Source organism: Salmo trutta, chromosome 1, assembly GCF_901001165.1.
Source record: "Salmo trutta chromosome 1, fSalTru1.1, whole genome shotgun sequence".
Classification (NCBI taxonomy): Eukaryota; Metazoa; Chordata; class Actinopteri; order Salmoniformes; family Salmonidae; genus Salmo; species Salmo trutta.
The window spans coordinates 12,246,073-12,263,117 of NC_042957.1; the positions used below are offsets into that span (position 1 = coordinate 12,246,073).

A 17,045-nucleotide genomic window follows, 5' to 3' on the forward strand; every position below is an offset into this window, starting at 1 on the left:
GCGAGATCATGGAACGGGCAGCCCTTCCTCGGGAGGAAGAGCAGCTCCGTCTTGCCGAGGTTCAGCTTGAGGTGGTGATCCGTCATCCACACTGATATGTCTGCCAGACATGCAGAGATGCGATTCGCCGCCTGGTTATCAGAAGGGGGAAAGGAGAAGATTAATTGTGTGTCGTCTGCGTAGCAATGATAGGAGAGACCATGTGAGGATATGACAGAGCCAAGTGACTTGGTGTATAGCGAGAATAGGAGAGGGCCTAGAACTGAGCCCTGGGGGACACCAGTGGTGAGAGCACGTGGTGCGGAGATAGATTCTAGCCACGCCACCTGGTAGGAGCGAGCTGTCAGGTAGGACGCAATCCAAGAGTGAGCCGTGCCGGAGATGCCCAACTCTGAGAGGGTGGAGAGGAGGATCTGATGGTTCACAGTATCAAAGGCAGCAGATAGGTCTATAAGGATGAGAGCAGAGGAGAGAGAGTTAGCTTTAGCAGTGCGGAGAGCCTCCGTGACACAGAGAAGAGCAGTCTCAGTTGAATGACCAGTCTTGAAACCTGACTGATTTGGATCAAGAAGGTCATTCTGAGAGAGATAGCAAGAGAGCTGGCCAAGGACGGCACGCTCAAGAGTTTTGGAGAGAAAAGAAAGAAGGGATACTGGTCTGTAGTTGTTGACATCGGAGTGATCGAGATGTTGACATCTCGCTCTCTTGAAGACAGAAGGGACATAGCCAGCGGTCAAGGATGAGTTGATGAGCGAGGTGGGTAGGGCAATGTGAGCAGGACCAGCGGTGTCGTTTGACTTAACAAACGAGGATCGGATGTCGTCAACCTTCTTTTCAAAATGGTTGACGAAGTCATCTGCAGAGAGGGAGGAGGGGGGGAGGGGGAGGAGGATTCAGGAGGGAGGAGAAGGTGGCAAAGAGCTTCCTAGGGTTAGAGGCAGATGCTTGGAATTTAGAGTAGTAGAAAGTGGCTTTAGCAGCAGAAACAGAGGAAGAAAATGTAGAGAGGAGGGAGTGAAAAGATGCCAGGTCCGCAGGGAAGCTAGTTTTCCTCCATTTCCGCTCGGCTGCCCGGAGCCCTGTTCTGTGAGCTCGCAATGAGTCGTCAAGCCACGGAGCAGGAGGGGAGGACCGAGCCGGCCGGGAGGATAGGGGACATAGAGAGTCAAAGGATGCAGAAAGGGAGGAGAGGTGTGTTGAGGAGGCAGAATCAGGAGATTGGTTGGAGAAGGATTGAGCAGAGGGAAGAGATGATAGGATGGAAGAGGAGAGAGTAGCGGGAGAGAGAAAGTGAAGGTTGCGACAGCGCAATACCATCTAAGTAGGGGCAGAGTGAGTAGTGTTGGAGGAGAGCGAGAGGGAAAAGGATACAAGGTAGTGGTCGGAGACTTGGAGGGGAGTTGCAGTGAGATTAGTAGAAGAACAGCATCTAGTAAAGATGAGGTCAAGCGTATTGCCTGCCTTGTGAGTAGGAGGGGACAGTGAGAGGGTGAGGTTAAAAGAGGAGAGGAGTGGAAAGAAGATCCTACTGCTCTGAAAGGATCAACCTCTAGTTGTCAGACAGGTTCTTTTGCATTTCCCATGAAAAGGCATGATGACGTAGTTGTGCCACGCCTCGTCACTAGTCTGGTTGAAACCTAGTGCATGGATGGCAACCCTAACACTAACAAGAGGCCTCTTAATGGTAAGGAATGGTTTATTTTCTTTCTCAAACCTGATTTCACTGTTAAGAGTTTAAAACGTCTTGATTTAAAGACGTTCTATAAACGTAACACGCTCTGTTGAAAAGTTTTGCGTTGTTTAGGAGAATGCAGCCATACACCTTTATGCAGTGTAACCTGTCCTCAGGATAATGTTCACTAACTTGAGTACACTTTACATGCTAGCACTGCTAATAATAGCATTTACGATTTCCTATTCTTAGTGACTGTCATTATTCTGTGTTTGTGCAGTAAAAACTGATAGGAACCTTCAGAAAAACTGCATGACTCACCATACACTGATTATGAGTGAATTTGAGTCAGATGGAAGAGAGGCATTTTAACTGCATAGATTTAGCCGGTGGTAACTTGTGGAAAATACACCAGCTGAAATGCGGTTTGAACCAATCAGCATTAAGGATTAGAACCACCTGTTGTATAATCTTTTAACCCACCAGATAGAAACTCATACCGATGTCATAGTCGATTTTCACATTGTTCCTTTTTTATATAATTATAACGTCTAAAATGTAGGTGTGTTTCTTTCTTACAGGACAAACATGTCATCAACAACTTCCAAACGAACACATCATCTAACTCTGATAGCTGCTCTTGGGGTTTTGTGTTCAGTGGTATTATTTTTGGTTTACTTTCAACCAACATCTACTGTATGTCCATCTCGATTAGATGATTTGCCATTTTTGGCAAAGGGAGATGTTTCGTCATCTACCGAAAAGCCTGTTGAAAAGCCGCTTCTGTTGCTCTGGTTCTGGCCACTGGGTGTGAGATGGAATTTTGAAATCTGCAAAACCCATTTCAACATCGATAGCTGTGTTCTGACAGATGACAGATCCCTTTATGACAAAGCAGAGGGAGTGGTTGTTTTTCACAAAGGCATCAGCTGGGACCTGAAGAACCTGCCTCAGTCTCCTCGTCCACATTTTCAGAAATGGATCTGGTTTCATGTGGAATCACCAACAAATACAGCCAGAATACCAGGTCTGGAAAACCTATTTAACCTCACTTTGAGCTATAGACGAGATGCTGACATCACAGTGCGAAATGAATTGACAACTGTGAAGACTGAAAAGGACAGTGAGTTTGTGCTGCCCAAGAAGGATAAATTGGTTTGTTGGATTGTGAGCAACAACAATCCTTCAACTGGGACAGGAACCAGAGCAAAGTACTATCAAGAGTTGGTCAAACACATCAAGATACATGTTTATGGTTCTGCTTTTACAGGGAGTCGTTTGAAGTATGAGGAGTATTACTCAACCCTTGCTAGCTGTAAGTTCTACCTTGCATTTGAGAATTCCATCCACAGAGACTATATCACAGAAAAGGTGAACGGACCACTTGTAGCAGGAACCATACCAGTAGTCATGGGCCCACCAAGAGATAACTATGAACAGTTTATCCCAGCTGGTTCTTTCATTCATGTAAATGACTTTACTAATGCAAAGGCACTGGCTGACTTCCTCCTCCAATTGGACAAGAATGATGAGATGTATGTAAGTTACTTCACCTGGAGGAGGTACCTTAATGCCAAGCCCCACCTCCTGACAATGCAGGAAGAGTTTATTCAACCAGTTTGTTTAGCCTGTGAATATGTGGCAAGAGACAAAGGATATTACAATGTTGTCCACAACCTTTATGAATGGTACTTTGGATGAGGGTTTAGCCATCATTTTGTAAGCACAGAAAATATCCTTTCACCTTAGCTACGTAAACAGAATACAATTTTAAGTGTCTTCGGATTTGGGGATATTTTGTTTCAAAATATTTGTATCAATTTAAAGGATGGGTATTCTAGGTTTTAGGGTCGATTTCTTTTTAAATTTGTATTATTTTTTTTTTTTTAATGTAAACGTTTTTTAATTAAACACTTTGGAAGCAGCATACACTGTAAACCCCAATGTGCTGTCATTACTAAACTTTTAAGGAACCCATTACACTTAAAACCTTTTACTGCAGTGGGCTAAATCAGCTGGTCAGAGTTATTCTTGGTAGTCTTAAACAAATCTCCTTTGAAACCAAAGTATACACCTCACACACATGGTTAGGGGCTTACAAAAAGACACATGTACCATGTCAGATATAGAGTTGAAATGTACTACATTTTTACTTTGCATGTCAATATTACATTTTATATACATCACAGAAGACCGAACTATAACAAAACGGTTTGACATAGAAACACCTACAAGCCCTCAGTCCAACCTCTCTCAGCCTATTGCAGACAGCCTGAGCACTGATGGAGGGACTGTGCGTTCCTGGTGTAAAACGGGCAGTTGTTGTTGCCATCCTGTACCAGTCCCGCAGGTGTGATGTTCAGATGTACCGATGCTATGCAGGTGTTGTTACACGTGGTCTGCCACTACGAGGACGATCAGCTCTCCGTCTTGTCTCCCTGTAGCGCTGTCTTAGACGTTTCACAGCACGGACATTGCAATTTATTGCCCTGGCCACATCTGCAGTCCTCATGCCTCCTTGCCTAAGGCATGTTCACGCAGATGAGCAGGGACCTTGGGCATCTTTCTTTTGGTATTTTTCAGAGTCAGTAGAAAGGCCTTAATTGCCTACCGTCTGTAATCTGTTAGTGTCTTAACAACCGTTCCACAGGTGCATGTTCATTAATTGTTTATGGTTCATTGAACAAGCATGGGAAACAGTGTTTAAACCCTTTACAATGAAGATCTATGAAGTTATATTTTTACAAATTACCTTTGAAAGACAGGGTCCTGAAAAAGGGATATTTCTTTTTTGCTGAGTTTATTACCTGATTAGAATTAAATACATCACGTATGACAATTTACTTAGAGCCACATATTTTAGTTCATGAATGTGAAGAGTAATTGACCTAGAATCAAAAGTAATTCAAATAATTGATTGAAATACACTGCTCAAAAAAATAAAGGGAACACTTAAACAACACCATGTAACTCCAAGTCAATCACACTGCTGTGAAATCAAACTGTCCACTTAGGAAGCAACACTGATTGGCAATAAATTTCACATGCTTTTGTGCAAATGGAATAGACAACAGGTGGAAATTATAGGCAATTAGCAAGACACCCCCAATAAAGGAGTGGTTCTGCAGGTGGGGACCACAGACCACTTCTCAGTTCCTATGCTTCCTGGCTGATGTTTTGGTCACTTTTGAATGCTGGCGGTGATTTCACTCTAGTGGTAGCATGAGACGGAGTCTACAACCCACACAAGTGGCTCAGGTAGTGCAGCTCAGGTAGTGTTTTTTTTCAATATGGCGCATGCACTGATTGAGTGATTTAGGTGACCCAGACACAGGACCAATACAAGTTAAGGTACCACAGTATCCCCTTGACCATTTTATCACAAAGGGACACACCAGACAATAAACAGAGACCGGAACAGAAGAATAGGATATGATGGAGAGAGACACCAGAAGAACAGAACAAGCCATAACAGAAGAGGTTAGACATAGGAGACAGTAACAAACAAGAACCTGAGATGGCAACAGACAAGACACAGACAGTAACAGACAAGACACAGACAGTAACATACAAGACACAGACAAGACACAGAGAAAGTGACAGAATAGGGCAGATGGAGAGAGAACAGAGGTGGATTGAGCACACAGTAGAGAGAGAGAGAGAGAGAGAGAGAGAGAGATGTATGTTATGGAAGTTTGGCGATACACTGTAGTAGAGGTCTTCACGGGCCCATATTTGGTCCCATCATCAAATATGATTAAGTAGTACCTGCCTTAGACTGCATCAAACCGGGAGAAGCTAGTTAAGCTAGCTAATGTTAGCTAGCTAGGCTAACTGAGGCTGCAGTGCATGTGATTTCTCATCCTACAGTCATCCTACAGTAACAACTCCATTCAGTACATTAAGTAGCAGTTGGTTGGTTAGCAGTTGGTTGGTGCCGCAGAAAATCAGTCTGCCTGACCCTCAGCAGGCTGATGATGACTTCCTGGTCCATGCAGTGGACACAACTGAAGCTTACACAGAGTGAGTGTCTGTGTATGTCATAGTTCACGCCCTGAGGGAGCTGCTCAAGTGCAATGACACCAGGACAGAACTTTTCCCCATGATAAAAAAAAGTTTTAAAAAGTCATGTAATTTACTTTCTGATAATTGAGTGTTGTCAAGATCATACATAATTTTAAGCAAGCTTTTTCACCTAAAACCAATTATATTTTCTAATTCCTTGTATCTTTTGGAAATATAAAAAAACATTCGTTTTGAACAAATGTGCTGACTTTGTGGATGGTTATGATCTGATAATGTGGGGAAAATATGGAGAAAAAAATAAGGGGGAGATTTCACACATCAGCTAAAAATTATTTGGGTTGACGCATAAAATAAATCATTGGCTTTCTACGCAACAACATGGTAAGAGCAAAATAAAACAATTGCCATATTACCAATTAAAACAACAAGAATGTGCTCTATGCATAGCCGTGGTAAGAAGGGGTGCTGAGGGTGCTGCAGCACCCCCCTGATTAATCAGATTATTATTATTTTTTTTTTAAATAAAAAATAAATGAGTGCACTGAGCCTTTATTACTCGTGTATGAGTGGACAAAAATAGTTGTCAGCCGCACAGAGACAACACAATTCTCAGCACCCACACCCCTAAACATCTTCCCGAAGCCATGGCTCTATGCACATCTTGCCATGGTTGTTATTGCTGCAAAGCTTTGAAGGATTTTCTATCTATCCCCCACTCCCACATTCCCCAGTTTAGAAGCTCAGAATCTTGAGTCGCTGGTTTTATTAAGAAAGTCTTCCATGTGTTCTGCTGCTACAACTGTATCCCCTTTGTAGAGGAGACTTTTACTGTCAGCAGAGGTAAGTCTGGAATCAAGACGTTTCTTCTTTAGTCAATTTATTTGTCCTGTACACTATTTTTCCAAGGTATTACACCTGTTGAATTATTGCCTTCACGTTGTTGTCTATCGCATGTCTCATCCAGGCACTTCATACCTGAATATTTAAATGTATCCCAACAGTGCCAAATTCAATCTCTGACTTTGTTTCCCTGCCTCTCATAGATCAGCATGACTGCGCGTGTGTCCAAATGGCACTTGGTCCCTTAAGGCAGGGTTTCCCAAACTCGGTCCTGCCCTGTGTCATGACGGCTGGGCTAGCAGCAAGCTTTGCGAGTGTGATTGGTTTCATACACTCTTAGAAAAAAGGTTTCCAAAAGGGTCCATCGGCTGTCCCCATCGGAGAACCCTGTTGGTTCCAGGTAGAACTTTTTGGGGTTTTATGTAGAACCCTCTGTGGAAAGGGTTCTACAGTCGTGGCCAAAGGTTTTGAGAATGACACAAATATTAATTTTCACAAAGTCTGCTGCCTCAGTTTGTATGATGGCAGTTTGCATATACTCCAGAATGTTATGAAGAGCGATCAGATGAATTGCAATTAATTGCAAAGTCCCTCTTTGCCATGTAAATGAACTGAATCCCCCAAAAACATTTCCACTGCATTTCAGCCCTGCCACAAAAGGACCAGCTGACATCATGTCAGTGATTCTCTCGTTAACACAGATGTGAGTGTTGACAAGGACCAGGCTGGAGATCACTCTGTCATGCTGATTGAGTTCGAATAACAGACTGGAAGCTTCAAAAGGAGGGTGGTGCTTACAATCATTGTTCTTCCCCTGTCAACCATGGTTACCTGCAAGGAAACATGTGCCGTCATCATTGCTTTGCACAAAAAGGGCTTCACAGGCAAGGATATTGCTGCCAGTAAGATTGCACCTAAATCAACCATTTATCAGATCATCAAGAGCTTCAAGGAGAGCAGTTCAATTGTTGTGAAGAAGGCTTCAGGGTGCCCAAGAAAGTCCAGCAAGCGCCAGGACCGTCTCCTAAAGTTGATTCAGCTGAGGGATCGGGGCACCACCAGTACAGAGCTTGCTCAGGAATGACAGCAGGTAGGTGTGAGTGCATCTGCACGCACAGTGAGGTGAAGACTTTTGGAGGATGGCCTGGTGTCAAGAAGGGCAGCAAAGAAGCCACTTCTCTCCAGGGTTCTTGGTCACCTCCCCGTCCAAGGCCCTTCAACCCGATTGCTCAGTTTGGCCGGGTCAGACAGGCCACTTCCTGCTTGGAATTTTCTCAGGTTTTTGCCTGCCATATGAGTTCTGTTATACTCACCGACACCATTCAAACAGTTTTAGAAACTTTAGAGTGTTTTCTATCCAAATATACTAATTATATGCATATTCTCATTTCTGGGCAAGAGTAGTAACCTGTTTAAATCGGGTACGTTTTTTATGCTGCCGTGCAAATACTGCCCCCTAGCCCCAACAGGTTAAATAACACCCTCTGTGTTCTGTTAGACAGGTAGGTCTTTATCCACAATATAGCAGGGGGTGTAAAGCCAAAACACATACGTTTTTCCAGCAGCAGACTATGATCGATATTGTCAAAAGCCACACTGAAATCTAACAAAACAGCCCGACAGTCTTTTTATCATCAATTTCTCTTAGCCAATCATCAGTAATTTGTGTAAGTGCTGTGCTTGTTGAATGTCCATGCTGAAAGTTTGTCTATTGTATCTGGTCAAACACCATTTTTTCCAAAAGTTTACTAAGGGTTGGTAAAAGGCTGATTGGTCGGCTATTTGAGCCAGTAAAGGGGGCTTTACTATTATTAGGTAGTGGAATTACTTTTGCTTCCCTCCAAGCCTGGGGGAACACACATTCTAGTTGGCTTAAATTGAGGAGTGGTAATATAGTCTGCTGTCATCCTCAGTAATTTTCCATCCAAGTTATGAGACCCCGGTGGCTTGTCATTGTTGATAGATAACAATAATGTTTTCACCTGTTCCACACGCACTTTACAGAATTCAAAATTACAATGCTTGTCTTTTCATAATTTGGTCAGATATACTTGGATGTGTCGTGTCAGCATTTGTTGCTGGCATGTCATGCCTAAATTTGCTGAACTTGCCAATTTTTGTTTTTTTAAGTAGTTGGCAATATCAGTTGATTTTGTGATGAATGAGTCATCTGATTCAATGAATGAGTTTGCCTTTTTTCCCAAGATTTCATTTAAGATGCTCCAAAGATTTTTACTGTCATTCTTTTTTTAATTTACCTTTGTTTCATAGTGGTTTCTTTTCTTTTTATTCAGTTCAGTCACATAATTTCTCAATTTGCAATACGTTTGCCAATCGGTTGTGCAGCCAGACTTACTTGCCATTCCTTTTGCCTCATCCCTCTCAACCATGCATTTTTCCAATTCCTCATCAGTTTTTACAATCATTTTCTTAATGGGTGCATGCTTATTAGTAACTGGAATGATCAATTTCATAAAATGTGTCAAGTGCAGTGTCTGTTTGCTCCTCATTACACACCACGGACCAACAAAAATTCTTTACATCAACAACATAGGAATTAATACAAAACTTCTAGTATGACCTCTTATACACTATGTTAGGCCCATCTTTTGGAACTTAAATTTTCCTAGATATGTCTACTATATTGTGATCACTACATCCATTGGATCTGTATACTACTTTCAAGTAAATTTCTGCAACATTAGTAAGGATGTGATCAATACATGTTGATGATTTCAGTCCTGTACTGTTTGTAATTACCCTGGTAGGTTGACTGATAACCTGAACCTGTAACGAGTGCGCTGAGAGTTGGGAAGCAAGTTCAGGGAGGGAGTGTTTTAATAAATAAAAGAAACAATGAACACGAAACATAAACAACGCACTGACATGAAAACAGAGTCAATAACACCTGAACAAGAACCAAGGGGAGTGACAGATATAGGGAAGATAATCAAGGAGGTGATGGAGTCCAGGTGAGGGTCATGAGGCGCAGATACACGAGACAATGGTGACAGGTGTGTGGGATAATCAGCAGCCTGATGACCTAGAGGCCAAAGAGGGAGTATACGTGACAGAACCAGGTTGCAGGCACTGGTTACAGTTCTAAGCTTGTTCTTGAGTGAGCAGCTTGATGAAAGTCAATCAATATTTAAATCACCCAGAAAATATACCTCTCTGTTGATGTCAAATCAAAAAATAAAATAAAACTTTGTCACTTGCGACGAATACAACAAGTGTTGACCTTAACGTGAAATGCTTACTTACAAGCCCTTAACCAACAGTACAGTTCAAGAAGAGTTAAGAAAATATTTACCAAATAAACTAAAGTAAAACATATATTTTTTTTAAGTAACACAATAACGTAACAATAACAGGGGATACCGGTACAGAGTCAGTGTGCGCAGATACAGGTTAGTTGAGGTAATTTGTACATGTCGGTAGGGGTAAAGTGACTATGCATAGATCATAAACAGCGAGTAGCAGCAGTGTACAAAACAAATAGAGGGGGGTGGGTCAATCTAATAGTCCAGTGGCCATTTGATTAATTGTTCAGCAGTCTTATGGCTTGGGGGTAGAAACTGTTAAGGAGCCTTTTGGTCCTAGACTTGGCATTCTGGTACCGCTTGCCGTGTGGTAGCAGAGAAAACAATCTATGGCTTGGGGGACTGGAGTATCTGACAATTGTATCGACTTTCCTCTGACACCGCCTATTATATAGGTCCTGGATTGCAGGAAGCTTGGCCCCAGTGATGTCCATCTGGCCTCACGGCTTTGTGAATGTTGACCTGTCTTCCTCACATTGGCTACCGAGAGCATTATCACACAGTCATCCTGAACAGCTGGTACTCTTGTGCATGCTTCAGTGTTGCTTACCTCGAAGCGAGCATAAAAAGCATTTACTCGTCTGGTAGGCTTGCGTCACTGGGCAGCTAGCGTCTGGGTTTCCCTTTGTAGTCCGAAATCATTTTCAAGCCCTGCCACATCTGACAAGCGTCAGAGCTGGTGTAGTAGGATTCAATCCTGTATTTACTCTTTGCTTGTTTGATGGTTTATCTGAGGGCATAGCGGGATTTCTTAAAAGCATCCAGATTTGTGTCCAGCTCCTTGAAAGCGGTAGCTCTAGCCTTCAGCTCGATGTGGATGTTCCTTTTAATCCATGGCTTCTGGTTGGGATATGTACGTACGGTCACTGTGGGGACGATGTCGTCGATGCACTTATTGATGAAGCCGATGACTGAGACGGTATACTCCTCAATGCCATGGGATGAATCCTGGAACATATTCCAGTCTGTGCTAGCAAAACAGTCCTGTAGCGTAGCATCCGCGTCATCTGACCACTTTGTTTTCCCCTGGTTGCACGTGACATGCTGTAAAAATGTGGTAAAACTGATTTAAGTTTGCCTGCATTATAGTCCCCGGCCGCTAAGAGCGCCACTTCTGGGTGAACATTTTCTTGTTTGCTTATGGCCTTATAGAGTTGGTTGAGTGTGGTCTTAGTGCCAGCATCGGTCTGTGGTATAAATTAGATGGATATGAATAATATAGATGAGAACTCTCGGTAGATAGTTTGGTCTACAACTTATCATAAGGTACTCTACCTCGGGTGAGCAATACCTCGAGACTTCTTTAATATTACACATCGTGCACCAGCTGTTATTGACAAAAAGACACACACCCCCACCCCTCGTCTTACCAGACGTAGCTTCTCTAATAATAGCACTTCCTAGATGGATTGTCCTCAGGTTTTCGCCTGCCATATCAGTTCTGTTATACTCACAGACATTATTTTCATTAACAGTTTTGGAAACGTTAGAGTGTTTTCTATCGAAATCTATCCACATCTATGCATATCCTAGCTTCTGGACCTGAGTAGCAGGCAGTTTACTTTGGGCATGCTTTTCATCCAAAATTCCGAATGCTGCCCCCTACCCTAGTGAGGTTAATGAAATTTTACTCAAGTAGAAGACCAATTATGTGTAAAAGAAACTACTCAAGTTAAAATAAAAAGTAGCTAATTTGAAATCAAATCAAACTTTATTGGTCGCATACACACTTTAGCATATGTTACAGCGGGTGTAGCGAAACTCCTAACAATGCAGTGAAAATGTCAAACTAGTACACAAACAATAATGCAAACAAATAATAAATAAAATAATATATAAACTCAGGAAAAAAAGAAACGTCCTCTCACTGCCAACTGCGTTTATCTTCAGCAAACTTAACGTGTAAATATTCGTATGAACATAACAAAATTCAACAACTGAGACATAAACTGAACAAGTTCCACAGGCATGTGACAAACAGAAATTTAATAATGTGTCACTGAATAAAGGGTGGAGGGGTCAAAATAAAAAAATAACAGTCCGTATCTGGTGTGGCCACCAGCTGCACCTCTTAAGTTGCACTTTTAAAATGTTTTGCCTAAAATGACATAGCCAAATCTAACTGCCTGTAGCTCAGGCCCTGATGCAAGGATATGCATATTCTTGGTACCATATAAAACGTAACACTTTGAAGTTTATGGAAATGTGAAAGTAATGTAGTAGAATATAACACAATAGATCTGGTCAAATATAATACAAAGAAAAAAAACGTTCTTTTGTATTTTTTGGTACCATCATCTTTGAAATGCAAGAGAAAGGCCATAATATACTGCTCAAAAAAATAAAGGGAACACTTAAACAACACATCCTAGATCTGAATGAAAGAAATAATCTTATTAAATACTTTTTTCTTTACATAGTTGAATGTGCTGACAACAAAATCACACAAAAATAATCAATGGAAATCCAATTTATCAACCCATGGAGGTCTGGATTTGGAGTCACACTCAAAATTAAAGTGGAAAACCACACTTCAGGCTGATCCAACTTTGATGTAATGTCCTTAAAAAAGTCAAAATGAGGCTCAGTAGTGTGTGTGGCCTCCACGTGCCTGTATGACCTCCCTACAACGCCTGGGCATGCTCCTGATGAGGTGGCGGATGGTCTCCTGAGGGATCTCCTTCCAGACCTGGACTAAAGCATCCGCCAACTCCTGGACAGTCTGTGGTGCATCGTGGCGTTGGTGGATGGAGCGATGCTATGGACTGGCCCGCCCATTCCCCAGACCTGAATCCAATTGAGCACATCTGGGACATCATGTCTCGCCATGATGTCCCAGATGTGCTCAATTGGATTCAGGTCTGGGGAATGGGCGGGCCAGTCCATAGCATCAATGCCTTCCTCTTGCAGGAACTGCTGACACACTCCAGCCACATGAGGTCTAGCATATGGTCTCACAAGGGGTCTGAGGATCTCATCTCGGTACCTAATGGCAGTCAGCACATGGAGGGCTGTGTGGCCTCCCAAAGAAATGCCACCCCACACCATGACTGACCCACCGCCAAACCGGTCATGCTGGAGGATGTTGCAGACAGCAGAACGTTCTCCACGGCATCTCCAGACTCTGTCACGTCTGTCACGTGCTCAGTGTGAACCTGCTTTCATCTGTGAAGAGCACAGGGCGCCAGTGGCGAATTTGCCAATTCTGGTGTTCTCTGGCAAATGCCAAATGTCCTGCACGGTGTTGGGCTGTAAGCACAACCCCCACCTGCGGACGTCGGGCCCTCATACCACCCTCATGGAGTCTGTTTCTGACCGTTTGAGCAGACACATGCACATTTGTGGCCTGCTGGAGGTCATTTTGCAGGGCTCTGGCAGTGCTTCTCCTGCTCCTCCTTGCACAAAGGCGGTGGTAGCGGTCCTGCTGCTGGGTTGTTGCCCTCCTTCGGCCTCCTCCACGTCTCCTGATGTACTGGCCTGTCTCCTAGTAGCGCCTCCATGCTCTGGATACTACGCTGACAGACACAGCAAACCTTCTTGCCACAGCTCGCATTGATGTGCCATCCTGGATGAGCTGCACTACCTGAGCCACTTGTGTGGGTTGTAGACTCCGTCTCATGCTACCACTAGAGTGAAAGCACCGCCAGCATTCAAAAGTGACCAAAAAAATCAGCCAGGAAGCATAGGAACTGAGAAGTGGTGGTCCCCACCTGCAGAACCACTCCTTTATTGGGGGTGTCTTGCTAATTGCCTATAATTTCCACCTGTTGTCTCTTACATTTGCACAACAGCATGTGAAATGTATTGTCAATGTGTTGCTTCCTAAGTGGACAGTTTGATTTCACAGAAGTGTGATTGACTTGGAGTTACATTGTGTTGTTTAAGTGTTCCCTTTATTTTTTTGAGCAGTGTATATTATTCCAGCCCAGGTGCAATTTAGATTTTGGGCACTAGATGGCATCAGTGTATGTGCAAAGTTTTAGACTGATCCAATGAACCATTGCATTTATGTGAGATGTTACCCCACTCTTCCACCAAGGCACCTGCAAGTGGCCCAAGCCCTCACCCTACGACTCAACAGGTCCCAGACGTGCTCAATGGGATTGAGATCCGGGCTCTTCGCTGGCCATGGCAGAACATTGACATTCCTGTCTTGCAGGAAATCACGCACAAAACGAGCAGTATGGCTGGTGGCATTGTCATTCTGGAGGATCATGTCAGGATGAGCCTGCAGGAAGGGTACCACATGAGGGAGGATGATGTCTTCCCTGTAACGCACAGCGTTGAGATTGCCTGCAATGACAAGCTCAGTCCGATGATGCTGTGACACACCGCCCCAGACCATGACGGACCCTCCACCATGACGGATCCTCTTAACGACCGTTCCACAGGTGCATGTTCATTAATTGTTTATGGTTCATTGAAAAAGCATGGGAAACAGTGTTTAAACCCTTTACAATGAAGATCTGTGAAGTCCCCTAAAAAGGGACATTTCCTTTTTTGCTGACTTTATTATTTTTTTTAAGTACTCAGGGTAAAATACTTTTAAAATAAAAACATTGACCTTGATAACATCAACCCCGCTAAGGTTATCTGAATGTTGTTTCACATGATCTTTTCCCTGCATCAAATTGAAAAAGAGAGGAAATAATGTACACTATGTTAATTTGTTTTCTGAGTTGCAAAAAGGCTGTATGTTAAATCTCTATGTTAAACATAATCTAAGGATTTGTGAAAATATCTATTCAACATTTTAAAACATTACGAAACAAATGTATTGTTTAATACAAAAGTAATACAAAAAAGTGCATAAACACAAAAAATGCCAGATTTTAATATACTTCAGATTCCAGAAATAGTCTAATTCTCTTTAGATCCCTGATTCAATCATCCCTTACTTGTTACCTGTTCATAGGACCGACTGACATTCATTCACTCATCCATTCACACTCTCCCTCACTCACTCACTCCCTCAGTCACAAACTCCCTCTTTCATTGTCACCAGGGGTGTCAAGAGTACTGAAATATACTACTAAGTAAAAGCACTGCTACTTTATTGAAATTGTACTCAAGGTAGAAGTAAAATTGAATAATCCGAAAAATACGAGTGCTCAGATAACCTACTTAATTACAGTAACAATTGTAGTTTTAATTAGTTACTTTACACCTTTGCTTCGGACAATAAAGTCAGTCTGCGTGTATGTGTACACAAAGCTACCAATGTGGGGTTAAGGGCAGTTTAAAGAAATAAAGCCAAAAGATGTGTGTGTGTGTGTGTGTGTGTGTGTGTGTGTGTGTGTACTGGTCTGACTGGAAAAACAACTTCTGATTGAGCAGTCGATCCAGGAAAAGGATCTCTGCCAGTGGTCCTTTACTGAACGCTCTTTCATATATTTAATTGTAGTTTTTAATTTTTTTGTGCAAGACAACAACAAAAAACATGCCACCTCGTGGCAGACAAACAACAAACGCATACAATAAAAGACAAAACAACACTAACAATTGACAATAGTACAAAAAAACAGAAATAGTGATATCGTTAGTTTGGGTCCTTTACAACACTGGCAAAGTTGTGATGTGAGCTTGGGCTAGGAAATGTAAATTAAATGGGTGCACACTCACAGACATGGAGAGGTGCCGGATACTGTTCCAGCGGGATCCAGCTCAAATTAAGCACTGCCCATATACACTGAGTGTACAAAACATTAGGAAAACCTTCTTTCCATGACATAGTCTGACCAGCTGAACGCTATGATCCGTTATTGATGTCACTTGTTGAATCCACCTCAGATGAAGGGGAGGAGACAAGGATACATTTTTAAGCATTGAAACAATTGAGACATGGATTGTGTATGTCAAAAGCTTGGACACACCTACTCATTTTTACTTTATTTGTGCTATTTTCCACATTGTAGAATAATAGTGAAGACATCAAAACTATGAAATAAGACATATGTAATCATATAGTAACCAAAAAAGTGTTAAACACTTCAACGTAGCCACCCTTTGCCTTCATGACAGCTTTGCACACTCTTGGCATTCTCTCAACCAGCTTCACCTGGAATGCTTTTCCAACAGTCTTGAAGGAATTTCCACATATGTTGAGCACTTGTGGGCTGCTTTTCTTTCACTCTGTGGTCCAACACATCCTAAACCATCTCAATTGGGTTGATGTTGGGTGATTGTGAAGACCAGGTCATCTGATGCAGCACTCCATCACTCTACTTCTTGGTCAAAAAGCCCTTACATTCCATCCATCCAAGATGGCATAGCAATCAGACATCCTTTGTCCTCGTCTTGTTGTGTCCTGTGTATACAGTGGGGGGAAAAGTATTTGATCCCCTGCTGATTTTGTACGTTTGCCCACTTACAAAGAAATGATCAGTCTATAATTTTAATAGTAGGTTTATTTGAACAGTGAGAGACAGAATAACAACAAAAGAATCCAGAAAAACGCATGTCAAAAATGTTAGAAAATGATTTGCATTTTAATGAGGGAAATAAGTATATGGCCCCTCTGCAAAACATGACTTATTACTTGGTGGCAAAACCCTTGTTGGCAATCACAGAGGTCAGACGTTTCTTGTAGTTGGCCACCAGGTTTGCACACATCTCAGGAGGGATTTTGTCCCACTCCTCTTTGCAGATCTTCTCCAAGTCATTAAGGTATCGAGGCTGACGTTTGGCAACTCGAACCTTCAGCACCCTCCACAGATTTTCTATGGGATTAAGGTCTGGAGACTGGCTAGGCCACTCCAGGACCTTAATGTGCTTCTTCTTGAGCCACTCCTTTGTTGCCTTGGCCACGTGTTTTGGGTCATTGTCATGCTGGAATACCCATCCACGACCCATTTTCAATGCCCTGGCTGAGGGAAGGAGGTTCTCACCCAAGATTTGACGGTACATGGCCCTGTCCATCGTCCCTTTGATGCGGTGAAGTTGTCCTGTCCCCTTAGTAGAAAAACACCCCCAAAGCATAATGTTTCCACCTCCATGTTTGACGGTGGAGATGGTGTTCTTGGGGTCATAGGCAGCATTCCTCCTCCTCCAGACACGGCGAGTTGAGTTGATGTCAAAGAGCTCCATTTTGGTCTCATCTGACCACAACACTTTCACCAGTTGTCCTCTGAGTCATTCAGATGTTCATTGGCAAACTTCAGACGGGCATGTTTATGTATTCTGGA

General features: G+C 42.7%; 1 protein-coding gene across 1 annotated transcript; it reads left to right on the plus strand.

The window, feature by feature from the left end:
• The first annotated feature begins 1,593 nt into the window (after positions 1 to 1,593).
• Positions 1,594 to 3,610, plus strand: LOC115162448 (alpha-(1,3)-fucosyltransferase 9). Its single transcript, XM_029713797.1, has 2 exons — positions 1,594 to 1,684; positions 2,254 to 3,610. The coding sequence occupies exon 2, from the start codon at positions 2,261 to 2,263 to the stop codon at positions 3,371 to 3,373; it is 1,113 nt and encodes a 370-aa protein (XP_029569657.1). The 5' UTR covers positions 1,594 to 1,684; positions 2,254 to 2,260; the 3' UTR covers positions 3,374 to 3,610.
• The last annotated feature ends 13,435 nt before the right edge of the window (positions 3,611 to 17,045 follow it).